The sequence below is a fragment of the Panthera leo genome, chromosome E2 (genome assembly GCF_018350215.1).
Source record: "Panthera leo isolate Ple1 chromosome E2, P.leo_Ple1_pat1.1, whole genome shotgun sequence".
Lineage (NCBI taxonomy): Eukaryota > Metazoa > Chordata > Mammalia > Carnivora > Felidae > Panthera > Panthera leo.
The window spans coordinates 7,891,626-7,917,926 of NC_056693.1; the positions used below are offsets into that span (position 1 = coordinate 7,891,626).

The 26,301-nt window shown below is 53.6% G+C and overlaps 1 protein-coding gene across 1 annotated transcript in view; it reads right to left on the reverse strand.

Moving 5' to 3' along the window:
- Positions 1-131: 131 nt before the first annotated feature.
- The window catches only part of MYH14 (myosin heavy chain 14), a 90,944-nt gene continuing 64,774 nt past the window's right edge, over positions 132-26,301 (reverse strand). The window contains 13 exon segments of the mRNA XM_042919350.1: positions 132-938; positions 1,084-1,256; positions 4,064-4,172; positions 6,897-7,105; positions 11,561-11,684; positions 11,780-11,868; positions 12,459-12,587; positions 15,181-15,342; positions 16,225-16,437; positions 18,657-18,869; positions 23,751-23,999; positions 25,084-25,236; positions 25,322-25,426. Coding sequence (XP_042775284.1) covers positions 782-938; positions 1,084-1,256; positions 4,064-4,172; positions 6,897-7,105; positions 11,561-11,684; positions 11,780-11,868; positions 12,459-12,587; positions 15,181-15,342; positions 16,225-16,437; positions 18,657-18,869; positions 23,751-23,999; positions 25,084-25,236; positions 25,322-25,426 — 2,085 coding nt within the window. The 3' untranslated portion in view covers positions 132-781.

A 26,301-nucleotide genomic window follows, 5' to 3' on the forward strand; every position in this document is an offset into this window, starting at 1 on the left:
TGCCAGCTGTGAGAACCAGCTGACGGCCCCACCTGCTGGTTCTGGACGGCTGCCCCAGCGGCCAAAGAAGCCTGTGACTCCCCCGCCCCATCAGAGATCCCCCGGAAGGAACACACACAGCGCCAAGGGGGTCCAGTTGGGGTGGGAGTTTATTTCTGCCAGAGCCTGGAGGCTGGGAGGATATGGGGCCTCTTCCAGCCCCCACAGGAAACTCCAAACCTAATTGTGATCACACGAGAGCAACCAGAAGGGGGGGGGGGTGGAACACACGGGGGAGGAGAGGGGGTGATGGGGGGGTTCCCTTCTCCCGCCCCTCTGCAAGGGTCAAAGGTTGGTGGAGACCTGGGGCTCCGGCTGCTGTCGCTCAGAAGTTCCGGGGTCAGTGGAGAGTGGAGAGGAGGAGGGGAAGAGGGGGGAGAGAGGGGGAGGGGAATGGGAACCCTGGCTTCGGAGGACAGGGGAGCCATGCTCCCTTGCTTATAAAGATCATTAACAACTTAAGGAGGGAGGGGAGCCCTATGGGGCCACAGCTTGCTAACTGCTCCCGGATTTCCTTCCAAGCGAAGGCCCTCCTCCACGTTGCCCTGCTCCCCTGCTCCCCTGTGTTTAGGGGTCCATGGGTCTCAGCCCCTGCCCCCTCACATGGGGTTGGTAAGTGCTATAGTGCCAAAGGCTGGCACCATCTTCAAAGTGCAAGAAGCCAGAGGTTGGGTTCCCGGGACGGGCGCCCCAGGGACCAGGGGCCAGGGAGGGAGGGGCCAAAGCTGGGGGCAGGGCGGGGTCACTGGGGCTGGGGCGCCGCCGGGGGCTCGTCAGGCTCCGGGGGTGGCGGCCCAGACCCGGGCTCCTCCTCCTCGATCTCCTCCTCCAATGGCACGCCCTCCTCCAGTCGGAAGACCTGGCGCACCTTGCGGGTGGTGAGGGTGAGTGGGCCGCGTCTGCAGGGGGGGCGAGAGACCAGGAGACGGGCGGGCGGGCCGTTAATTGAGGGGAGCAGGGGAAAAGTGAGCGGGAGCTACGGGAGAAAGAGCGAGATGGGGGCGGGGCTTATGGAGTGACGGTGCGCTGTGCAGGTGACCCTACCGGAGCCGGTTCCTCAGCGTGTTCAACTCGCGGTTCATGGCCTCCGAGGACTCTGTGACATCTTCCAGCTCGTGCTGCAGCCGCCGGCGGACCGCCTGCGCCCGGGACGCCTCCTCCTCGGCTTCCTCCAGCTGTCGCTTTAGCTGTTTCACCCGAAGGTTGCCCTTCTCCACCTTGGTGGAAGCAGAGGTCCAGGTCAAGTCCGGGGGCGGGGGGTGTCGGCCTCGCCCACTCCCTCAGCTCTGGGCCGCATCCCCCTGCCCCACCCCACCCCCGACTCTGCCCTGCGCTTGCCTTCTGTTCATGCTTCGTTTTGTTCTAGATCCTCTTGCCAGCCTCTGCCCCAACTTCAAGTGTGAGACTGTCCCCCAATGTGGTCTCAGAGGGGTCTTTCTATGTCCAGAGCTGACCCTGTCCCTCCCCTGCTCAAAGCCCCCCTCTCCCCGCCCCCATGGCTCCCCAGTGGTGCTGGGACAAGGTCCCAGGCCCTCAGTGTGGCATTCCAGGCCCTGCAGGGTCTTCTTCTTATAAACCCATTGGTCAGATCATCTTCACTAAGACCCTCCCTAAACCCTGTCCAGGGGGAAGCCACATATGATCTGCCTCTCACCAATCCCTCTGGCCTCATTTCTTCTTCTTTTTTAAATGTTTATTTGTTTTTGAAAGAGAGGGCACGCAGGGAAGGGGCAGAGAGAGAGGGAGAGAGAGAGGATCTGAAGTTGGCTCCATCCTGACAGCAGAGAGCCCGATTTGGGGCTCAAACTCAGGAACAGTAAGATCATGACCTGAGCTGAAGTTGGATGCTTAACTGAACCACCCAGGTGCCCCTGGCCTCATTTCTTATCACTCAATCTTCCTGCTCCATTCTTCTCTCTAGCCACACTGCTCTACTCTTCACTTTACTAAACCCACCAAACTTATTTCCACACCCCAGGGCCCTTGTACCTGCTGTTCCCTCCGCCTGACTCTTCCTGTCCTCTCAGTTCTCAATTCATATGTCACCTCCTTAGAAGGGATTTCCTGCCCCACCCCACCACCCCCAATCTAGGGAATATTCCCTAAACCTCATGTCTCCTCTCTTCATTCACTTTTTTCTTCATAGCCCTTGTCACATCTGTAATTATCTTTCCTTGATTATAGGTTTGTGTCTTTCTTTTCCCGTGCTACAAATGTGAGCTCTGTGAGGGCAGGGACCTTCTCCTTCTCTTTCACAGCCATATCTCCCATGCCAAGCACAGTAGTGGATACCCGACAATTGTGGAATGAATGGCAAATAAGACGCAGCTGAGCTTTTAAGGGCACAGCGACTCTATCTAGGGCCAGACAAATCTGGGATCTGATCCAGGCTCTGTCTCTACTAATTGTATGACTTTGGTAGAAACTATGTCCCCTTTTAAAGTTTCCATTTTCTCACCTGTGCATTGGGGCTGGTGAGAGACTGCAAGCATGTATTAAAAAAAAAAAAAACAAAACAAAACAACAACACGTGGCACAATACTTGGGGCACAGTCACTGCTCAATAAATAATTAAGAACAGGGGCGCCTGGGTGGCTCAGTCGGTTGAGCGTCCGACTTTGGCTCAGGTCATGGTCTCACAGTTCGCGAGTTCGAACCCCGTGTCAGGCTCAGTGCTAACAAACAGCTCAGAGCCTGGAGCCTGCTTCGGATTCTGTATCGCGCTCTCTCTCTCTCTCTCCCCCTCCCCTGCTCATGCTCTGCCTCTCTCTCTCTCTCAAAAATAAATAAATGTTAGGGGCGCCTGGGTGGCTCAGTCGGTTAAGCGTCCGACTTCAGCTCAGGTCATGATCTCACGGTCCGTGGGTTCGAGCCCCGTGTCGGGCTCTGTGCTGACAGCTCAGAGCCTGGAGCCTGCTTCAGATTCTGTGTCTCCCTCTCTCTCTGACCCTCCCCCATTCATGCTCTGTCTCTCTCTGTCTCAAAAATAAACATTAAAAAAAAAATTAAAAATAAATATTTAAAAAATAAATAAATAAATGTTAAAAAAATTTTTTTTTAAATTAAGAACACAGACTGCCGCCAGACCGCTGGGGTTTGATCCCAGACTCCATCTCTTACTAGCTAAGTAATCTGAAAAATTTGCTTCCCTTTTCTGTGTCTCAGTTTTCTCACCAGAATAAGAGGGAAAATAGTAGTACCTAGGGTTCCAATAAGAACAAATTGTACTACGTGTTATGTCTGTAGCACAGTGCCCGTCACATAGAAAGCAGTCAATAGGGGAGCCTGGGTGGTTCAGATGGTTAAGCATCTGACTTCAGCTCAGGTCATGATCTTGTGGTTCATGAGTTCAAGCCTCGCATCAGGCTCTGTGCCGACAGCTCAGAGCCAGGAGCCTGCTTCAGATTCTGTGTCTCCCTATCTCTCTCTGCTCGTCCCCAACGTGCGCTCTGTCTCTGTATCTCAAAAATGAATAAACATTAAAAAAAAAAAAAAGACGAAGAACTCAATAAACATTACACGTTGTTATTTTAGCTCCAGCCTAGCCTCTTGGTAGGGTTTAACTTCTTCCTTCTCCCTGGCTGTCTCAGCTCCCCACCAGGACCTTTCCTAGGTTCCCACAATTTACAGAGGTGCCTCGGTGGTTCAGTTGGTTAAGAGACCGGCTCTTGACTTTGGCTTGGGTCATGATCTCACGGTTCGTGAGTTCAAGCCCCGAGTCAGGCTCTGTGCTGACAGCGCAAGACCTGCTTGGGATTCCCTCCTTCTCTCTCTCTCTCTCTCTCAAAATAAATAAACTTAAAAAAAAAATTCCACAATTTACAGATGGCAAAGTCACTGATTCCAGCTCTCTGCTGATGCACCAAGCCCCAGGATGGTGTCTGCTCTCAGTCCCAGTCTGGCACCTGCACGTTATTTCTTGTGATGGGAACTCACTGCCTCCGCAGACAACACGTGCTATTTCTCTATCAGTGGAAACCGCCCCCCCCCCCCCCACTGCTCCCCAAAGACGTGAGCGGCTCACCTGGTCCCGGAGCTGGTCGGCCACCCTCCGCTCCTCCTCCACCTGGAGCACCACCTCTTTAAGCCGCTTCTCAGCCCTGCGCACCAGCTTGCCAGAGAGGATGCGCTCCCTGGAGAGAGGAGTGAAGGAGACGATCAGGAGAGGGGCTCCCGGGGGCTTCTGTCCCCTCGACCTTGTCCAGTGGCCGCGTCCTGTTTTTGGAGCGGCCTCTTCCCTCTCTCCCACCCCCAAGTGGTTCCCACGGTCTACGCAGGCCAGACATGGCTCCCAGCCTCCCGACTCCAGGGCATCTCGTCCTGAACTTGTACCAAGATGCCGGGTGTTCCTGAAAGTGTCTCCATGCGTCTATCTATTCTCCATCCCCCACAGCGCCTCCCCCCAGCCTCCTCTCAGGGAACTGACCCACTGACCACCAGTCCCCGGGTCAGATCTGGGGCACTGTCCTCGCCCCTTCTCTCCTTGCCCCACGCCCAGCCTGTCAGTACCCAAACCCTGTCACATTGCCCCTCCAAACTCTGTCTTGTCCCTTCCTCTCTGTCCTCCGGCCCTCAGCTCAAGCCTTGTGCTCACCCACCTGGCCTAGCCTGTCCTTTCTCTCTCAACTCCCTTCTCCACCGTCCCTAGTGTCGATGGGACATTCTGGAAGCCCAGAGCTCCCCTCTCGGCTCCCCGGGGCCCCTTCTCCCCTTCCCACACACACACGCTTTCCCTGGACAGGCTCATCTGTGCCCCAGGTTTCCACACCCATCAACAGCCTTTTGTCTGCTAAATGTGTCTCCTGGGCTCCAGCCCCGACCCGCTCCCGGCCTCCCGGCCTCGGCCTCCCGCCAGACCCTGCACGCCCTTCCCCGCTGGGCTCAGTGCCTTCTCCCAGACCCGCTCCTCCTCCGGGTTCCCCGTCCTCCACCGAGATCTGGAGGCCAGACGCCGGAGCCATCCTCGCCTCCCCCCAACCCCCTAAAGCCCGCCCCTCCCCTCTCCCGAACTCCCCCATCCCCGTGGCCCCGGCTCATCTGCGCTGTCCCGCGTGGACCATCACCCCCGGGGTGAAGTCTGCGTGACGGGGCCCCTAGCGACGGGCGGTGCTTGGCAGCCACGACTGGACGTCGTAGCCCCAGATGTGCTGAGAGGCAGGCCCGGGGTGGGGGGAGCAGGAGGCTCCAGCCGTGGAAAGGGATGCGGGGGTGGGGGTGGGGGCTCCAGCTACAGATCCCCCGCCACTCCTTGCTCCCGGGGTGACTTTGAGCAGGTCACCGACACCCCCTGAGCCTCAGTGTCTCCATCTATGTAATGGGGGAGGGGCTTCCCCAGAGACCCCAAACTACATCTCCCATGAGCCCCTGGATAAGAACAACTCCCACGAGCGTCTGGGGCCAGTTCCCACTGCCTGTCCCTGAGACTTCTCACATTCATCATGCTCCCCAGTGAACTCAACATGTTCCCCCGATTCTCCCCAGGCACCAGGACTCTACCCCAAACCCTGTACTCTCCCCCCGACACCCACGACAGCATATCGGCCCCCAGTTCCATTCCTCTGCCCCCCACTCACGCTGTTTCACCTCCTCGTGTCCATCCTCACGGCCCCAGCCCCAGCTCAGGCCTCATTTCCTTCCACCTGGACCATCACCCAGCCTCCAACCTGGCCTCTCAGCTCCCAGTCTCTCTCTAGTCTGCTCCCAATTTGACCCCAGGGGGGACTTTCTACACCCAGCACTGGCCCTCCCTCTCTCTGGTTCACAGCCCCCAAGGCTCCCCATCTTCCCAGGACAGAGTTCCTCAGCCTGGCATTCAAGGCTCTTGCCTCTCCATCCCTCTCCTAAGTCACAGGCTTCTAGGACCAGTCACCCTCCTCCAGATGCCCTGGATGTCTCCTGTCTGAGTCCCCAGGGCTGCTGCTCTGCCTGGGACAGAAATGGCCTCAATTCTCACCTCTTCCTGTATCCACACCCTTTGCAACAGAACTTTACAGCTTCTCTCGCCAAGAGAAAGAATCTATTTCTCCATGCCCTTCGATCTGAGCTGGCCACGTGACTTGCCATGGTAACGGGATGCAACAGAAGTGACACTGGCCCAGTTCCGAGTCTAGGCCCCAAGAAGGCATTAACACTTTCCCTCACTCTTGGAACCTTGTCTCTGCCATGTGAACGATCCTGGGCCAACCTGGAGCAGAGACGGGTCGGCCTCGCTGTCCCAGGCAAGGCCTTGGGCATAGGAGAGCTCATCCAAGACCAGCAAATCCATCTAGCTGACTTGGCTAAAGACGCATGAATGAAACCCCGGCACTCAGATCAGCAGAACCTATCAGCCAGCCAAAGGCTCCTGAGAAATAATAAATGGTAGCTGTTTGAAACCAGTAAAGCTCAGGCTTCTTTGTTATGCAGCTAGAGCTGACTGCTACATTACTGCTTAACTCCTATTTTTTTATTTTTTAACAATATATTTTATTGGTTTTTTTAAATGTCTATTTATTTTTGAGAGAGAGAGGATGACCGGGGGAGGGGCAGAGAGAGAGGGAAACAGAGGATGCAAAGCAGGCTCTGCGCTGACAGCAGTGAGCCCGGGGCTCAAACCCATGAACTGTGCGATCGTGACCTGAGCTGAAGTCGGACGCTCAACTGACTGAGCCGCCCAGGCACCACTTAAATCCATTCTTAGTCGCAGTGCAGTTACTTACAGCCCAAAGCATCCTAAGTGAGATGGGAAATCAGCAGTCATAAATAATATGATGCCTTTTGGATGTTTCTAAGCCAGGTGCTTATAACACAGCTCTCCTCTGTCTCACGACCAGAGTGTGGGGAATCACCCTCCAGCCGTGCCCTCCCCTCCCACCTACCTGCTCTCCTGCTCCAGCTGCTCCTCAGCCTGGGACAGTTTCGACTCAAGGGCGGCAATGATCATCTTCTGGCGGGCCCGGGCCCCGGCGTCCTCCTCACCCAGGCGCCCCCGGAGCTCTTGGATCTGTCGCTCCAGCTGCTGCCGCCCGCTCTCCGCCTTGGCTGAGAAACTGCGCTCGGCTGACAACTCTGTAGTCAGCGAGTCCACCTGTAGTAGAGGCAAAAGCAGAACTATCATGGTGGGGTCTTGGAAGAAGGTGGTAGGTAAATTCAGGCACCTCCCAGTTAAATGAGTCGACAACTGTTAAGTGCATAGCACAGAGCCTGGTACATACTAAATACACAACAGATGTTAGCACGTCTTTTTCCCGATTGGCGGATCAGCCAACAGCAGCGCCAGCACCAGGTTTTAACGTTTTGGGTAGTTTTTTTGCTATTTTAATATGTCCACAAGACTATCACAAACTTGTTTCAATGCTATGAACTCTACCTCTGATTGTGAAAGAGTCTATTGCAAGGGTTATCACACTGTTGTTTGCACCAGGATCATCTGGGGAGCTTGTAAAAAAAAAAAAAAAGATGCAGACTTCAGGGTCCCACCCTCCAAAAACTCCGCTTGAGCAGATCAGGAGTGGGGTCCATGAATCTGCATTTTTTTAAAAATTTTTTTAAACATTTTATTTATTTTTGAGACAGAGAGAGACAGAGCATGAACAGGGGAGGGGCAGAGAGAGAGGGAGACACAGAATCCGAAACAGGCTCCAGGCTCTGAGCTGTCAGCACAGAGCCCGACGCGGGGCTCGAACTCACGGACCACAAGTTCATGACCTGAGCCGAAGTCGGACGCTTAACCGACCGAGCCACCCAGGCGCCCCTAAAATGTATTTTTTAAAGCTCATTTTGAGAGAGACAGACAGCGTGAGTGGGGGAGGGGCGGAGAGAGGAGAGAGAATCCCAAGCAGGCTCCATGCCTCGAGCAGAGCCCAACGCAGGGTTTGAGCTCACACAACTGTGAGATCAAGACCTGAGCTGAGATCAAAGGTTGGACGCTTAGCCAAATGAGCCACCCAAGCGCCCCCAGAATGTGATCTTCTTTGGAAAACAGAGCCTTTGGAGCTGCGATGAGTTGAATTAAACGAAGGTTATGCTGGATGAGGGTGGGCCCAAAAGCCAATACGACTGGCGTCCTCATGAGAAGAGGAGAGGAGTCCCAGACACATACAGAAGACACGGAGGCCAGGTGAAGACGGGCGCCGGCGCCAGGCGCCCTCATCTTTCTCTGAGAATCTGAGCTACGTCCTTCCATTTTCTCGCAGCACAAAGTCTTGCTGTCCAAAATCTGATGACCGGCGAATTTCCTTTTCCTTGTGGATTGCTTGCTCGTGTTTTCCTAGCCACCTAAAGGATTTCTGCCGCCTCTGACACACGCAAGTTTTACTCAGTATCGGTCTTGACGGGTCGATGTCCTCCGGTACTCAGCGTGCTCTTCCCGGATGTCGCTTCCCGCTGTATCGTTTCAGGAAAACTTTCTCGCACTACGTCTTAGGTTATTCACTCTGTCTCCCTGCTTGGGTCTTCTCTGGGGACTCTCAGTACCGTACGTTGGGTCTTCTTTGCCTGTCTTCAATATTTGCAATTTTCTTGGAAATCCTTTTTTTGGCGTCTTTTAAGTTTCATTTTGATTTTTTAAATGTGTTAAATGTTTATTTATTTATTTATTTATTTACTTATTTAGAGAGAGAGAGAAAGCATGCACAGGGGAGGGGTGGAGAGAAAGAGAGAGAGAGAGAGAGAGAGAGAGAGAGAGAGAGAGAGAATCTCAAGCAGGCTCCGTCCACACTGCCAGTGCAGAGCCTGACGCGGGGCTCGATCCCATGAACCGGGAGATCATGACCTGAGCCAAAATTAAGAGGCGGAGGCTTAGCCGACTGAGCCACCCAGGCGCCCTAGTTTTATTCTGATTTTTTATAAAGTTCTCCTTTTCAACAACAGCCAATGATGTGGGCTGGGGGTGTGCCTGGGTGGCTTAGTTGGTTGAGTGTCCGACTTCGGTTCAGGTCATGATCTCACGGTTCGTGGGTTCAAGCCCCACATCAGGCTCTGTGCTGACAGCTCAGAGCCTGGAGCCTGCTTCGGATTCTGTGTCTCCTTCTCTCTCTGTTCCTCCCCTGCTCACGCTCTGTCTCTCTCTCTCTCTCAAAAAATAAATAAAGATTTTTTAAAAATTAAAAAAATAAAGACAGAGGCCCTACTCTCGAGGTGTTTACATTCTGCTGGGGAGGTGGACAGCATACAAGCAAGTAAATATATAATATAGTTTCAGGGAGTCATAAGGGAAAGGGAGGAGATCAAAGCAGAGAGGATGGAGGGGAATTGCAGGTGAGAGGGTGGCTGTTTCACACAGTACGGTCAGGGAAGGCTCTTACTGGGAATGAGACATGGGATGGTCTGGGGTAAGAGCTTTCTCTCAGGAAGAAGGGGGAAAGCAGGTGCAAAGGCCCTGTGGTAGGAATACACTTGGCAGAGTCAAGAAATAGTGAGGAAGCTGGTGTGGCTGGAGCAGAGCCAACCAGGGATGGAAAGGCTAGAGACAAGGTCTGAGGTAGCCAGGGACCACAGTGTGGGGCCTTGTTTGTGACTGGGGTTTCGCCACAAGTGAAATCATCACCCTGGAGTATGACGGCCTCTCCTACTGGCCTAGGTGCTCCCCAAGGGCTGAAGCTGGGGTCTCGCTCTTCTCTGAATGTCCAGCGGTGTCAGGGCATGTCCCCTGAGAAGTCTCAAAATGTGTTTTTAAAAATTAACGAGGGGATGGGGCGCCTGGGTGGCTCAGTCGGTTAAGCATCCAGCTTCGGCTCAGGTCATGATCTCACAGTTCATGGGTTCAGGCCCCATGTCGGGCTCTGTGCTGCTAGCCGGAGCCTGGAGCCTGCTTTGGATTCTGTGTCTCCCTCTCTCTCTGCCCCTAAATCACTCACATTCTGTCTCTGTCTCTCTCAAAAATAAACATTAAAAAAAAATTAAAAAAAAAGAACATCTTTAAAAAACATTAATGAGGGCGCTCTGGTGGCTTAGTCAGTTAAGTGTCTGACTTCAGCTCAGGTCATGCATGATCTTACAGTCTGTGGGTTCGAGCCCCGCATCGGGCTCTGTGCTGACAGCTTGGAGCCCTGGAGCCTGCTTCAGATTCCGTGTCTCCCTCCCTCTCTCTCTCTCTCTCTCTGCCCCTCCCCTGCTCGTGCTCTTTCTCTTTCAAAAATAAATAAATAGGGGAGCTCGAGGTGGGTCAGTCAGTTAAGCGTCCGACTTGGGCTCAGGTCATGATCTCACAGTCCATGGGTTCGAGCCCCGCATCGGGCTCTGTGCTGACAGCTCAGAGCCTGGAGCCTGTTTCGGATTCTGGGTCTCCTTCTCTCTCTGCCCCTCCCCCACTCACACTCTGTCTCTGTCTTTCAAAAATGAACAAATGTTAAAAAAATTTAAATTAAAAATAAATAAATAAATAAATAAATAAATAAACATTTAAAAAATCAATGAAATAATTGGGGTGCCTGGGTGGCTCAGTCAGTTAAGCGTCCTACTCTTGATTTTTGCTCAGGTCAGGAAATCATGGTTCGTGGGCTCTGCGCTGACAGTGCGGAGACTGCTTGAGATTCTCTCCCTCTCTCAAAATAAATAAATAAGCATTTAAAAAAATTGACGAAGTCATGGAGACACAGGCCTCTCTTTGGAAATCCCATCCCTCCACTGTCTGCCTGGCAAACTCTTAACTTCCAGCATGACCTCTTAAGACATCTCCTCCAACAGGAAGTCTTCCCTGACAGCCCCCAGCCTCCACGCGGGGTCAGAATTCTCTTCTAAGTCCTCACAGTGTCTTGTGCTTCCTGCATTTTCACTTGTATTTCTGTATTGGGAGAGTCTGTCCCCTCCATCAGACTAGGATGTCCTTAAGGGCAGAGATCCGGAATGAGCCATCCCCAGGTCCCCAGCATCACCCAGAATAGGACCTCAGCCTCCAGAAGCCTCAGACAGTATTTATAAATAAATCTACAAATGGAAATATGCTTCTGTCTGCTTAGCTGCCTCGCTCCTACTTATGCTTTAAAACCCCAGCCAAATGTCCCTTTTTCCACATGCTTTCTTCTGATTCTTGCAGCGTTCTCTCCCTCCCTCCCTCCATCTCTCTGCTGGACTGAAGATACTTCCTTTTTTTTTTTTTTTTTTGGAGAGAGAGAGAGAGAGACTGCACGTGAGAGACAGAATCTTAAGAAGGCTCCATGCTCAGCATGGAGCCCGATCCCGATGTGGGGGCTCGATCCCAGACTGTGGGATCATGACCTGAGCCGAAATCAAGCGTCAGACGCTCAGCTGACTGAGCCACCCGGGCGCCCACCTCCCGGACCAAAGATACTTGTATTATCACACGTGCCACCCTACCCACGTCCACGCAGTGGATGCGACCACGTCGCAGTGCAGCGACCCACGTAAGTACTCTCGGGATCCAGCCCTTCATCGACGCCTACCCGCCTTGAGAACTCCTATTCAACCACTAAAACCCAACCCAGACCTTTCCTTTTCCGTTCTGCGTCGAATGAAAGGACTGGGGATGACGCTCCCGGGTCAGCGGGGCCCCGGGGCCGTCGGGGGGACAGGGCTGTGTCACCTGCAGGAGCAGCTTGCGGTAGCGGTCGCCCAGCAGCTCTGCGTTGCTCTGCTCCTCCTCGAGTTCCTCTTCCATTTGCCCCAGGCGCCCCTCCAGCTGCCGCTTCTCCTCCAGAATGGCTGCCCTGGGGACAACGGGAGCGGGGCGGGGAGGGGGGAGGTGAGAGGGCAGGACGGCGGGAGGAGGGCGTCCTGCCCCACAGTACCGCGGGCCACTCACTTGCTAAGGCTGCCGTTGGCCACCTCATCTGCCATCTCGTCCCGCTCCTGCTGGACCTGCCGCCGGGCACGATCTGAGGCGGCCAGTTCCTGGGAGGACAGAGACGGGTGCAGGTCAGCAGTGGGGGGGGGGCGGGGTGCTATCTGGGCACCGGCCTCCCTGCTCCTCACACCTCAAGGCTCCCAGACTTGTTTTCGCTGCACGTGAACATGCCATCCCTGGGCGAGCTTGGAACGAACTTCAATGCACGGGCAGGTGCCTCCTAAAAGCTGTCTCCTGAGCCCCTGACCCTTGTCCACCTCTCCCTTCCCGTCCCCAGGCCCCTCCCCCTCAGCGCGGCCTCAACCTGCTCCCCCTCCGGGTGCCCCCAGGCACCAGGCCTGACCCCCAGGTCCCTTCTTACCTCCCCTGCCCCCTTATCACCCCCAGCCCTGTCCATGTCGACCCTCTATTCTCTCTGCTCAGTCCCAGCTCTGGCCTTGTCCTCTCTCCCCAGACTTCCCGCCTCCAATGTCCCCCCTCCAGTCCATCTCCTTAATGGCACCAGCGCAGACCTGGCCGCCCGCTTTGCTCAGAACCCTCCCAGGGCTCCCGAGTTCCCCACGAGGCCTAGCCGGTTGGCCCCGCCCACCCTCACCGCCCCGCCTCCACCCCAGGGCCACGCCCATCCCGGCCTCACCTCCTGCAGCCGCAGCACCTCCGCCTCCAGTGCCTTGAGGCGCTTCTCACTCTCCCGGTTCTGGGCAAAGATTTCCTCCCGCGAAGTGCGTGACTCCTCCACCTCCCGCCACAGCTCCTTCATCTGGGCCTGGGCGGAACGAAGCGAGTGAGCGGGCGCCGCCTGGTCGTGACTCATGCGGGAGCCCGTAACGTCGCCTCGGCCCTGCGGGGGCTCTTCGGTTCCCCGAGAGCGCGAACAAAACCCTGCAGCCCGGGGCCGCCGCAGCCAGTCCCTGGCTCGCTGTGTGACCCGGGGCCAGCCCCTCCCCTGTTCTGGGGGTTTCGGCAACCTCCAGTTTAAAAATGTAACAACTCAGGGGCGCCTGGTGGCTCAGTCGGTTAAGCCTCCACTCTGGCTCAAGTCATGATCTCTCGGTTTCTGAGTTCGAGCCCCGCGTTGGGCTCCATGCTGACAGCTAGGCGCTGGGGGTCCGTTTCATCTGTTTCAGATTCTGTGTCTCCCTCTCTCTCTCTGCCTCTCTCTGCCCCTCCTCCGCTCGCGCTCTGCCTCTCGCTGTCTCAAAAATAAATAAAAGTAGCACCTTAAAATTTTAAGTAAGCCCGAAATGGGTGTTGTATTTGGACTCTGCGGTAATGAGAAGGATGGCACACACTTCCTGATCGCTTACCGTGGGCCAGGCCCTGTTATACGTACACACTGGCTCCCTTAATCCTACAACTCCAGTTGGTGGGGACTCGTTTCCTGGCCGGTGTACATATGGGGCAACTGAGGCACAGAGAGGTTCAGCAACGTGCCAAGGGTGGTAAGTGGCAGAGTCGGGACTTGAACCCGGGCCATACGGCCCCAGGGTTTACACTTCCAGCCACTTTGCTACCCGACCACACCACTGAGTGAGTAAAGATGCCAGTATAAGAATTCTTTCTTCCATGGCGCTTAAAGAAAAAAGACACAAACTAAACGTCCACCGCCATGAAAAAATAATACAAATAATAACCTACTGCGCAGAGAGGACAGTGAAGACAGCACTGGGCTTGGAACTAGCAGGACAATTATCATCGCTGTCATTAATATTATTACTTGTTTGACAATAGCAGCTTTTCGCTGCAGGCTTTTTCTCTCAGGGAAGACACGGTTGGGCAGGTTTACTTTTGGGGGAGGGATCCTTCTAGCCCAGTGCTGCCCAGTGGGAAGACATACATCGTTTTACCTTGTCTAATGGTCACACTAAAAAGGCAAAAAAGAAGTAGGTAAATTAGGTTGAACACTATATTTTTACATAGCCTCACATATCTAAAATATTATTATTTACTTCAATTTATTTGTTATCTTTTCAATTTATTTTTATTCTATTTATTTCAATTATTTATTTGTTTCTTATTAATTATTATTAAATTTACAAAATTTAATACATTACTAATTGTATTATTTATTTATTTCAATTATTTATTATTTCAATTATTTTTTATTCAATTTTTTTTTATTTTTTTAATGTTTATTTATTTATTTATTTTATTTGAGAGAGAGAGAGAGAGGGAGGAAGAGGGAGAGGGGGACACAGGATCCAAAGCAGGCTCCTTGTTGACATCAGAGACCCTGATGCCCGGTTTAAACTCACCAACTGCGATATCATGACCTGAACTGTGAGATCATGACCTGAGCCGAAGTTGGAGGCTCAACCAAATGAGCCACCCAGGCGCCCCTATTATTTCCATTTATAATCACTATAAAAATTGTGCATATATATATATATATATATATATATATATATATATATCATATAACACATGACATAACATATATATATGCACAATAACATATATAGCATGTAATTTGGATTTCAGTCCTACCACATCTTAGATGCCCAAGCCGCATGGGGCCGGCACCCACTTTATCGGACACTTAAAAAATGGAGTTTTTTAAACATTAGACTTTCCTTTTTTAGAGCAGTATTAGGTTCAGGGCAACACTAGGCAGAAGGTACGGAGATTGCCCACACAGCCCCTGGCCCACACACGGAATCCGGTCATCAGCCTCCCTCGCCTGAGTGGGACGTTACAACTGATGGACGTACACCGACACACCGTTGTCATTAAAAAAGAGAATGAAAGGGGCGCCTGGGTGGCTCGGTTGGTTGAGCGTCCGACTTCGGCTCAGGTCACGATCTCACGGTCCGTGAGTTCGAGCCCCGCGTCGGGCTCTGGGCTGATGGCTCAGAGCCTGGAGCCTGCTTCCGATTCTGTGTCTCCCGCTCTCTCTGACCCTCCCCTGTTCATGCTCTGTCTCTCTCTGTCTCAAAAATAAATAAATGTTAAAAACAAAATTAAAAAAAAAAAAAAAGAGAATGAAAGAAAGTTAAGTAATCTCTACTCCCAACGTGGGGCTCGAACTCACGACCCCAAAATCCAGAGTCGCATGTTTTACCTACCGAGCCAGCCAGGCGTCCGCCAAAAAAGAATTAAAAAAACAAAAAACCAAAACCAACCAGCTATGACTTTCACATTAGGGGAGGAACCCTAAGGCATTTCCATGTCAAAAATCAAATAAAGTGAAGAAATTGGACCTAAACCCTAAGCATTTTAAGTAAAGGAAATAAAACATAAAACATAAAACAGCAAGCCAGGCTTTGGGGCGCGGGTGCTTACAAAGCTGCGGCTCGCGGGGCCCAGGGGGCGGAGCGACAGCGGGCCCGGCTCGCAGGTGGCTTCAGCCTCACCCCTACCTGCATCTTGCGAAGCTGCTTCACCGCGTCCTCCTTGCCCTGCGCGGCGGCCGCGTTCTGGGCTTTCAGGTCCTCCAGCTCGACCTCCAGCTTTTTCCGGGCGGCCACGGCCTGGGTGCGCTGCTTGCGCTCCTCGTCCCGCTCCACCTCGGCATCCCTCAGCTGCGGGGAGGCCGGAAGGGGCAGGCTCAGGGGACACGAGGCTCGGGCTCCCTCTCCGTGCTGGTGACATGGATGTCCACCTGCCGGCCGCTGCCCAGGCCTCCAGCGCCATTCCCCCTGCCCTCTGCCTCTCTACAGCCCAGACGGATTCCTCCTCTCAGTCCCCAGGGCCCCAGCTCTGGGCTCATCCCCTCCCCCAGCACCGCACCCCCCCCCCCCCCCCCCCCCCCCCCCGCTCTGCTCCCATCTCTCCCCTCCAGCCCATCCGGCCCACCTCTAGAGGGTCCTTCTACCCTCAGAGTTGACCTGCAACTCCCACCCCTCCCACGCAACCCCCCACCCCTGACCCCTCCCCCACTCCCACCCCCCCACCCCTGGCTCTTCACGCAGCATGAGCCGGCTGCAGACCACCGGAAATCCCTTGACGGGTTGAGTCCTGAATGAACGGCGCAGACCACAGGAAGAGGGGATGAGTAAATGAATGAGGGAGGAAGGTCGTGGGGGAAGGGGTGTAGCAGGTCCGTGAGTACAGGGGCAGGCTCAGGGAGGGGGGTGCTGGGGAGAGGAAGTTGCCGGAAATGGAGCAGTTCGGCAGATGGTGGAGAGGAGGTGGATTGGTGGGGAGGCTGTGTGTGGGTGGGGGGCCTGTGTAGACGGGGTGGTGGGTGGCTGGGTGAATGGTTTGGGGGTTGACGTCCCATCGGGTATATCCGCCCGTCACTGGGACATATGTGTGGGTTGGTGGGTTATTGTGGGTGAACGCGCCGGGGAGCAGGAGGGTCCCGGGAAGAATGACCGAGCGACAGGTAGCTGAGTGTGACTTTCGGCCCCTCTTGCCTGCGGGCACCAGGCAGCCTCCAGCCCCAGCCTGACCGCTTGTACCTGCTTGGCCAGCTGCCGCCGCCTCTCCTCGCCAACCTCGTCACGGCCCTGCAGGTCACGTTCGTGCTGGGCCTTGAGAGCCTGCACGGTCACTTCCAGGCGCAGCTTGGCGTCCTCGGCCGCCGTCAGTTCATCCTCCAGCTCCGTCACCTGCGTTCGCAGGTCGCTGACTGTCTGTTCTGCCACCCGGCGGGCTCGCTCCATCTCATGCACCTGGTGGGGACGGGAGGGTGAGCTCTGGGCACCTGCGGCACTAGGGAGGGGGAGGCCAGGACCCTAGGTCTAGCCCGGGGCAGAGTGAGGGAAGCTTCGACGGACAAGGGGGAGACAGCGGGTCCACGTGCACTTCTCCGTTTGCTCGTTCACTCACCATCTCCCTGACACCTAGTTCACGATGTGCCTCGATCTGAATCGTCCTAAAACATTTCACGAATAACCTGGTTGCAAGCTGTGTTATCTGAAGCCCGTGAGAGTCCAGCTCAAGTGTATGTTAGGTCAGCTCTCACTCACAGTGGGTTATTGCCTCACGGGTTTTGTGATTTTGCATCGTGAGCTCACTTCACTCGGGCTTCGTCTTCGGGGATCCTGTGCGGTCATGGGTTGAAGGCATGTCGCTCCAGAGGGAAGTGTTCATTTGTGCCAGACTCCCAGGAGAGCACCATCCCGTCTACTGAGATGTTTTTCTCAGCTTGGGCGGGGTGGGGGGGAGGGGTGTGTGTGTGGGGGGGTGAGGTTCCCAGAGCTTCTGGCGAGTTGTAAATTCAAACCCCAAACACCCTGTGAGGGCAGATCCGGGCTTATGAATTCTCAGATCCTCCCCCACTCCCACCCCCGCCCCATCCCTCTCTTTTAACTGTCACCGCCTCAGAGAAGCGTCCCTTGACCTGTCAGGGCCTGTTATCCACACTCCTGGCCCCGAGCCCTTCCTCGACTCAGCCTTAGTCACAACGGTCATTTAACATGAGCTGATGTCTTTTTGTGCAACGCTTGCCCCCACACTGGACTGTGAACTCCACAGGACAGGGACAATATTTGCATGTCCCCACTGCCCAATGACCCGCTTGGAAATTCTCATCAGTGACCGGTCTCCTTCCTTGGAAGAGGCCAGCTGGTTTCCCCTCCTACTAGGCACCTGCCAATCAGCTTTGCTTGCTGGAAGGAATTAAACTTTCTCCTGTCAACACCCTATTTCCCACAAAGTAGGCATCTGGAGGCGCCACAAATAACTTGACAGTTTTCCGGAAGTAGAGACCTTAGTAGTTCCAGTAGGAGCTGGAGTTTTGGCTCTCGCCTCCCTGGGGCTACAGGCCAAGGGTAGGTCGCGGGGTGAGGGGTTCTCCCCAGGCCTGGCGGTTCTCTCCAGATCGTCCCTGGAGCGTGTGGAGAAGATAAAGCCTTTATCTGATGTGCCCACAAGAGGACGTTGTTTGGCAATAAGGAAGGACGTCGGGAGCGCGTGGGTCCAGGGCCTCACTGAAGTGCGTATTCTGTCCGGTGCCTCCCATCAGCAGTCACGGTGGCTGGTGCCCCTGGACCTGGCCTTGCGGCCACTCCATAAAAATATTTATTTATGTGTTCAATTTTAAAAAAATGTTTCAGTTACTTAGTTTATTTTTTCAGGGAGAGAGCATGAGTGGAGAGGGGCGGGGGGCGGGGGGCGGGGAGCAGAGGATCTGAAGCGCCTTCTGCGCCGACGGCAGACAGCCGGATGCGGGGCTTGAACTCGCGATCCGTGAGATCACGCCCTGAGCCGAAGTCGGACACTCAACAGACCGAGCCACCCAGGTGCCCGTCGGTGAATACATTTACTGGGCAAACTTAAGGAAGGATGGGGTGAGGGGCGTGGCGGAGTTTTCAGAAGGCTGGGACACTGGCTGGGTGAGCGGGGACTGGGGGACAGGCGTAGGGGACTCCTCACTGGCCGGTGAGCCAGGGAGGAAGACAGAGGCCTGGGGAGGGTGGGGAGCCTGTATGTGCTCAGTGGGGGGCAGGGTGGCTTCCTTACTTCCTGCGTGTATGTACGAACACAGGTGTCTGCTGGAAGATTCCCCTCACACTCTGTGTATTTTTTGCAGGGCGGGGGGGGGGGGGGGGGGGGGCGGAGAGAGAGCACAAGTGAGCGAGGGGCAGGAGCTCACCCGATATGGGACTCGAACTCACAAACTGTGAGATCACGCCCTGAGCCGAAGCGGACGCCTAACGACTGAGCCACCCGGGCGCCCTCAGCGTGCGTTCCGCGAGCACCTGCTTGGGGACTGGCTCTCCTCCCACTCTGTGCGCGGCATGAACACGTGACTCTGACGGCTGGTTCTCCCCATGTCCCACGCGTGACAGCACACACGTGTGTGTGCGTCTCCCAACGTGAGGAGTGCGTGCGCCGCCCACACGTGTGTCTTGGGGAGCGGGCCCCCCCGGCTCCCCCCCCAACTCACGTTCTTGCCAACGTCATCCTTGCTGCTCAGCAGGGCCTCCATCTCCGCCCGCAGGGCCCGGTTCTGCCGCTCCAGCTCCTCCCGCGCCTCCTGCTCCTCCTCCAGGGCCCGGGTCAGGGACAGGGTCCGAGCCTCGCGCTCCCGGCCCTCCGCCTCGACCCGCTCACGCTCCTCCACCGCCCGCAGTACGGCCGCCTTCTCCTCTGCCAGGAGCTTCCGGGTGGAGGGAGATGGGGTGGAGGAAATAGATTAGCTGAAAGGAGTGTACAAGCGGACGGGGAGGAGGGAGCAGCCAGGGCCAGAGAGAAAGAGAGAGACAGACGGACAGACAGAGGCAGAGACACAAGAGGGAGGTAGAGGGATTAAAGTTGCAGCCGTGCCCAGCTCCTGAGTGGATCAAACTGACGAGCCCCTCACTCTAGAAACCCACCAGACGAAAGGGTGTTTCTTCCTCCTGGGGTGGTCGTAACAGAGAGCAGGTACGTCATTTTTTACAATGTACTTCGGCCTTTGCTGTTTTTTGGGTTTTGTTTTGTTTTAAGACACAGAAATTAGCAACAAGAAAAATCGCAAGATCTGCCAAAAGGGAAGAGAACAGGGCTCAGAGTCAAGAGAAAAATCAGTCTGTGGAAACAGACCAACGGATGACCTCCACCCTGGGATCATCACATGAGGACTTTAACTACATTTAGTAAATGTCAGGACCGGATGGACACAGTGTGTAAAGACCCACAGCTTTTTCAGGAGGGATTTGACAGTAAAACAGACCCAATTAGAAGGGCCAGGGCTGAAAAACATCATATCTGAAATCAGCAAGTCATTGGAGGAAACTAAGAGCAGACTGGACACATCAGAAGAACCAGTAAACTTGAAAACAGGTCGATCTAGGGGCACCTGGGTGGCTCAGCTGGTTAAGCATCTGACCTTGGCTCAGGTCACAATCTCATGGCCGGTGAGTTCGAGCCCCGAATCAGGCTCTCTGCTGTCAGCACAGAGCCCACTTCAGATCATCTGTCCCCCCCTCTCTCTCTGCCCCTTCCCTGCTCTTTCTTTCTCTCTCTCTCAAAAATAAATAAACATTAAAAAGAAAAAAAAAAAAAAACCAGGTTAATAGAAATGACCTTGATAGAGAAAAAAAGAAAAAGCAAAAAAGATCATAAACAAATTAACCGGGCTTGAATGACCTGTGTGGGAGCGTCAAGCAGTCGACTGCACTGGTATTTTGAGTCCCGCAGGAAGAGGAAGAAAAGGGAAAGGAAGAAGTAAAACTATCTTCATTCATAGAAAATACGGTCACCAATGTAGAAAACCCAATGGAACCTATAAAAAAAAATCTACTGGCACTCATACGTGAGTTCAGCGAATAAATTGTAGGATTGCAAGATCAGTATATCAAAATCTATTGTATTTCTGTACACTGGCAATCAGAACCTGAAATAAAAACGGAACCACTGAAAATAGCATCAACAATACAAAATGCTTGGAAATAAATCCGACAAAAGATGTAAAAGACGAACACAGGAAACTAAAAACATTCCTGAAGGGAAGGAAACCTAAACAAATGGACACACGGACCACGTTCCTGGGCCAGAAAAGTCAGCGTTATTAGGATGTCAGTTCTTCCCAGATCCATCTATAGATTGAACACACTCCCAAACCAGGAGGATTTTTCTTCTGTGTGTAGAAACTGACACACAGATTCTAAAATACATGTGGAACTGTGAAGGACCTAGAAGAAATAAAACAACTTTGAAAAAGAAGAAAAGATTGGAAGGGCGCCTGGGTGGCTCAGTCAGTTAAGCGTCCGAATTCGGCTCAGGTCATGATCTTGCGGTTCGTGAGTTCAAGCCCCAAGTCAGGCTGTATGCTGACAGCTCGGAGCCTGGAGCCTGCTTCAGATTCTGGGTGGGTGTCTCTCTCTCTGTCCCTCCCCCAATTACGCTCTGTCTCTGACTCCGTCTCTCTCAAAAATAAATAAACATTAACAAAATTTTTTTAAAAAACAGAGAGCTGACACTACCTGATTTTCAATATATACATAAAAACAAGTCAGTAAAGAGAGTCTTTTCAGGGGGCGCCTGGGTGGCTCAGTCGGTTGAGTGTCTGACTTTGGCTGAGGTCATGATCTCACAGCTCATGAGTTCAAGCCCCACGTCGGGCTCTGTGCTGACAGCTCGGAGCCTGGAGCCCGCTTTGGATTCTGTGTCTCCCTCTCTCTCTGCCCCTAACCCACTTGCATTCTGTCTCTGTCTCTCTCAAAAATAAATAGACATTTTAAAAAAATGTTTTTTTTTTAAAAGACTTTTCATCAAATAATGCTCAAACAATTTGATAGCCATGTATAAAAAATTAGTCTGGAGCCATAACAGCACCATATAAACAAATTAACTCAATCTGGATCAGAGACCTACATATAAAACCAAAAAGGAGAAAACCTCTGGAAAAAAATACAGGAAACTTCTGTGACCTTGGGTCATGCAATATTTCCTCAGACACAATATTAAAAAGCATGGTCCACAAAATGACAATTTAATAGATTGGACTTCATCAAAATCCCAAAAGGTTACTCATTGAAAAACTCTTTGAAAGCAGAAAGATAAGCCACAGACTGGATGAAAATAGTTGCAAAACAATATATCTGGTAAAGAACTTGGATTCACCATACATAAAGAACTTTCACAATTCAATAAGAAAAGAAACAATGCCCCCCCAAAACAAAAGAAACAACCCAACAAAAAAAAAATGGGCAAAAGATTCGAAGAGACACTTCTCCAAAGAGTTTGCATGCCAAAAAAGCACATGAAAGATATCCAATGTTGGTGCTCATTAGGGAATCATGAATTCACACCATTACATCCTATTAGAAAGATTAAGGGCTTTTTTAAAAATATTATTACTGTTATTTTATTTTTATTTTTCAGAGAGGGTGTGAGCAGTGGAGAGGGGCAGAGGGGCAGAGGGAGAGAAAGAAAATCTTAAGCAGGCTTCACAGTGCAGAGCCCAGTGTGGGGCTCAATACCATGACCCCAGGATCATGACCCGAGCTGAAATCAAGAGTCAGACTGAGCCACCCAGGCACTCCAAGAAAGACTAAGGTTTTATTCATAATAGTCAAAAGCTAGAAACATCTTAAATGTTCATCAATAGGTTAATGGTTTTCAAAATGTGGTTTATGCAGGAATAATACTCTTCAGTAAAAAAAAAAAAAAGGAAAAATTATTATTAAAAAAAAAAATTGGGGGGGGGTGCCTGGGTGGCTCAGTCAGTTAAACATTTGACTCTTGGTTTCATTTCAGATCATGATCTCATGACCCGTAAGTTGGAGCGCCACGTCAGGCTCTGGGCTAGCAGCGCGGAGCCTGCTTGAGATTCTCTGTCTCCCTTTCTCTCCGCCCCTCCCCTGCCTGTTCTCTCTCTCTGTCTCTGTCTCTCTCTCAAAAATAAATAAACATTTAAGAAAATCTTTAAAAAATGTTTTTAAATTAATAATCTCTGTGCCCAACGTGGGGCTTGAACTCTCCACCCGGAGATCAAGAGTCACATGCTCCACCAACTGAGCCAGCCGGGTACCCTGAGGAATGAAATATTAATCCATGCCAAAACATGGATAAATCTCAAAATAATTCTGAGTGAAAGAAGCCAATCAAAAAAAAAGATTTATATGAAAAGATTTTATACAAAATTCTAGGAGAAACAAGAAAATAGACCCTGGATAATCGATGGTACAGTATTTTTTTTTTTAACGTTTATTTATTTTTGAAAGAGAGAGAGAGACAGAGTGTGAGCAGGGGAGGGACAGAGAGACAGACACACAGAATCTGAAGCAGGCTCCAGGTTCTGAGCTGTCAGCACAGAGCCGGATGCAGGGCTCGAACTCACGAACAGGGAGATCATGACCTGAGCCAAAGTCAGACGCTTAAGTGACTGAGCCACCCAGGCGCCCCTCAATGGTAAAGTATTAAGCAGTCAAAAATAGATGCATTTGGAGTCTGAGAAGAAGAGGAAAGAGAGAGAATGGGGCAGAAAAATATTAAAGAAATAACGGCCGAAAATTCCACATTTCACAAAAACACAAACCCACAGCCGAAGCTGAATAAATACAAAAACCCACAGCCGGATATATCATAGCCAAACTAAGAATCAAAGATAAAGAGAAGAAAATTAAACCAGCTAGAAAAACATCATATTCCCTACAAAGACACAGGATTTTTTTTTAAAAAATTGCTAACTTTTCATCTGAAACAATGGAAGCCACAGATAATGGAATGACCTCTTCAGAGTGCTGAAAGAATAAACGGGTTACCTCGAATTCAAGAGCCCGTGAAATAAATATCTTGCAAAAACGAAGTTTTGTAAAAGAATGAAGCACATTTTCTAGATGAAGCACAGAGAGGTGGGGCAATCAGAAGGGGCCGAGCTGGGGTGGGAACCTCAGGGGTGCCTGACCTTAATGCCCCGGGCTTCTGTGATTTTCATTTCACTCTCAGAGTGCCAGATGCTTAATATGATCCCCAGCTAGATGGGCAAACTGAGGCCAAAATGGGGGTACACAGGGAGTCAGGAGGAGAAGCAAGATGGGTTATTTTATTTATTCCTCGTACGTACTCAGGATATCCTGGGGAATAAAAGTGGGTACTACCGACAATTATTTTGGGACAAGAGACATAAATCTGGATGGATGGGAGTCCTATTTTCCAGAGATTTAGAAGAAAGAAGCATCCTGGGGCGCCTGGGTGGCTCAGTCGGTTGAGCCTCGGACCTCGCCTCAGGTCATGATCTCGCAATTCACGAGTTCAAGCCCCAAGTCGGGTTCTGTGCTGACAGCTGGGAGCCTGGGGCTTGCTGGGGATTCTGTGTCTCCCTATCTCTGCCCCCCCGACCCAGCCTTGCTCTGCAGTCTCTCTCAAAAATAAACATTTTTTTAATTAAAAAAAAAAAGAAGAAAGAAGCATCCTGCCTGAGCACCCCCCCCCCCCGCCCCGAGTTCACAGCTCAGCTGTGACAGCGCGTATTACCAGTTCCACGCAATGACCCTGACCGTGGAAGCGTGAAAGAGCATCCCGACTCCCCACCGGGCAACCTGCGGTGCCCCACCTGGTCGAACTTGCGCTGCTTCTTCTCCAGCGCGCTCACGAGCTGCCGCTGTTGTTCCAGGTCCACGGTGGCGTCGTCCAGCTCCTGCTGCAGCCGGCGACGGCCCCGCTCCAGCCGCTCCGCCGCCTCCGTCTTTTCCGCCAGGCGCTGGGTCAGGGCCTCGGCCTCGCGCGCCGCCCGCCGCCGCGCCTCCTCGCCGGCCTCCAGCGCGCCCGCTTCCTCCTCCTGGCGGCGCCGCCACTCCGAGAGCTGCGGGGAGGGGGCGGGTTGAGGAGGAGTGGGTGACAGGCATGGCTGCCCCATTTCCCGGACGAGGAGACTGAGGCCTGAAGAGGGAAAAGACTCGCCGCCCTGGGCTCTTCTGCCATGGAGGAGGGTTGAGGTTGTGAGTTCTGCGAACCTCAGCTTCTCTAGGGGATTAAAATTGCTCCCACCGGGGACCCAGAAGATGAATCAGACTTGGATTCTGCCCTGGGGAAGCCCCACTCTGATGGGGGAGACTGAGCGTCAGGGTCAGGGTGGTGGAGGCTACGGTAGAACAGGCATGGGAGTCCACAGGAGGCATTTAGAATTTGCTTAGAACATTCCAGAGAGACTTCCTGGAGGCGGGGGCATCTGAGATGGGTCCCGAAGTATGCAGAGGAGTCTGCCAGTCGAAGAAGGACAGTTACAGGCACGCATTCATCACTCATTCATTCAGCGGGCCTGTCTCCAGGCCTCCCATACGTCAGGCTCCCACATGCTGGCCTGTGCCGAAGAGCGACATCGAATTCCCATAGGGTCCCCCTTTCAAGGAGCGCGCGGCCTGGTAGGGGAACCCGTGGGCAGAGAAAGTTGCAGCCGGAGGGGACTGGAGTGGGGACGGGGAGGAAAAAGGGCGCGGGAGCTCTGAGTGGGGCGGTGAGGGACTTCCCGCCACAGGAGAGGCGGCCGTTAAGCCCTGAAGAGCGAAAAGGGCGTGTCGTGTGAGATGGGGAAGGAGGCGAGACGTGAACCCGGCAAATGCGGGGCTGAGGGGCGCGGGCCGTATCCCGGGGGCGCTGTCATCAGGGCAGAAGCAGGGGGCAGCTCTGTGGTAGAAGGACGGCGTGGAGGATGTGCTGGAAGGGGAGAAACTGGAGGCGGGGAGGCCTGCAGGGAGGCTCAGATGAGGATCCAGGTGTCAGAGGACGAGGCCCGAGCAGGGCCAGGGCTGTGCGGACACACAGCAGGGGTGAGACGGAGCCGGAGGGGCTCTGCACCGCCACTTTGAGGGCTGCGGGAGGGTCAGGGGCGAGGAGGGGGGCCGCCGGGGGTGTGGCAGCCCCCCCAGGCCTCCGTCCAGGACTCTCACCTGGGCCTGGGCGGTCTGCAGCTCCCGGCCCGCCCGCTCCCTGGCGACGGCTTCCTCGTCCAGCTGCTCCCGCAGCCCCGCCACCTCGGCCTCCAGGCCTCGCACCCGGGACCCCAAGGCCAGCTTCGCCCTGGTCTCCTCTTGCAGCAGCTCCTGCACACGGAGGGCAGAGCGGAGGTCAGGTGAGGGCGGCGTGGGGAGGCGTGGGGGGCTGGGCGGGGGGGCAGGGCTGGCTCACCTGGGCATCGTGAAGCTGGGCCTCCGTGCTGCTCAGCTCCTTGCTCAGCCGGATGGCTCTGGATTCGGCCTCACTCAGGGCCCCAGACACGTTCTCCAGTTCAGCCTGCGGGGAAGGGGCACCTTCCAGTGGCGGCCTGCAGCCGGTGGCCCCGGCCGCTCCTCCCCCTCACATCCCTGCCACCCTGGGCTGGCGGGGACGTCAAGTGGGGCGGCTGCTGGGGAAAGCAGCCTGGCGGCTCCTCAAACGGTTACACGACAATTCCACTCCTAGGCACGTGCCCACGAGAACGGGGAACGTAGACCTCTGCGACACCGCGTAGGGAACGTTCCGGGCGGCACCGTTCGCCGTGGCCCGAAACGTGGACACAACCCAAATGTCCACTGGCTGAGGCACGGGGGAACGAAATGGAGCGTCTCCGTACGACGGAAGGAACGAAGTACAAAGGAACAAAGCGCTGATAACGCGCTACGGCACGGGTGAACCTTGAGAGCATCGCGCTGGGTGAAAGACGCCAGACCCAAAAGGACAAACGTCGTATGATCCCACCGATACGAGACGCCCAGGACAGGGAATTTAAAGAGACAGAAAGGGGAATAGGGTTGTGTTTGGCGGCGGGGGTCGGGGGGGGGGAGGGGAGGTGGGGGGAACTGGGGGGTCGTGGAGCATAGTATCCTGCTGGCCTCCACTGCCTGCCCGGAGTCTCCTTCTCGGGAGGGAAAGACACATGCCTTTTATTTAAGCCGATGGATTCCGGGATGCCTTTGTGATAGCAGCTTAATTTTTTACCCTAACCCCAACGCACTACTTTTAATTTGGACACTAAAAACTGTTATGATGTTTTCCCCTGGAGGAGTTGGACAATGACAATTCGCTCTTCCCTTCGTTCTTTCTGCTTCTTTGTATATATTCTCAGTACCGCAAAAGTATCGGTCATTTAGTTAAAAAGCATAGTAAGATTAAAATTTAAAAGTCCGCAT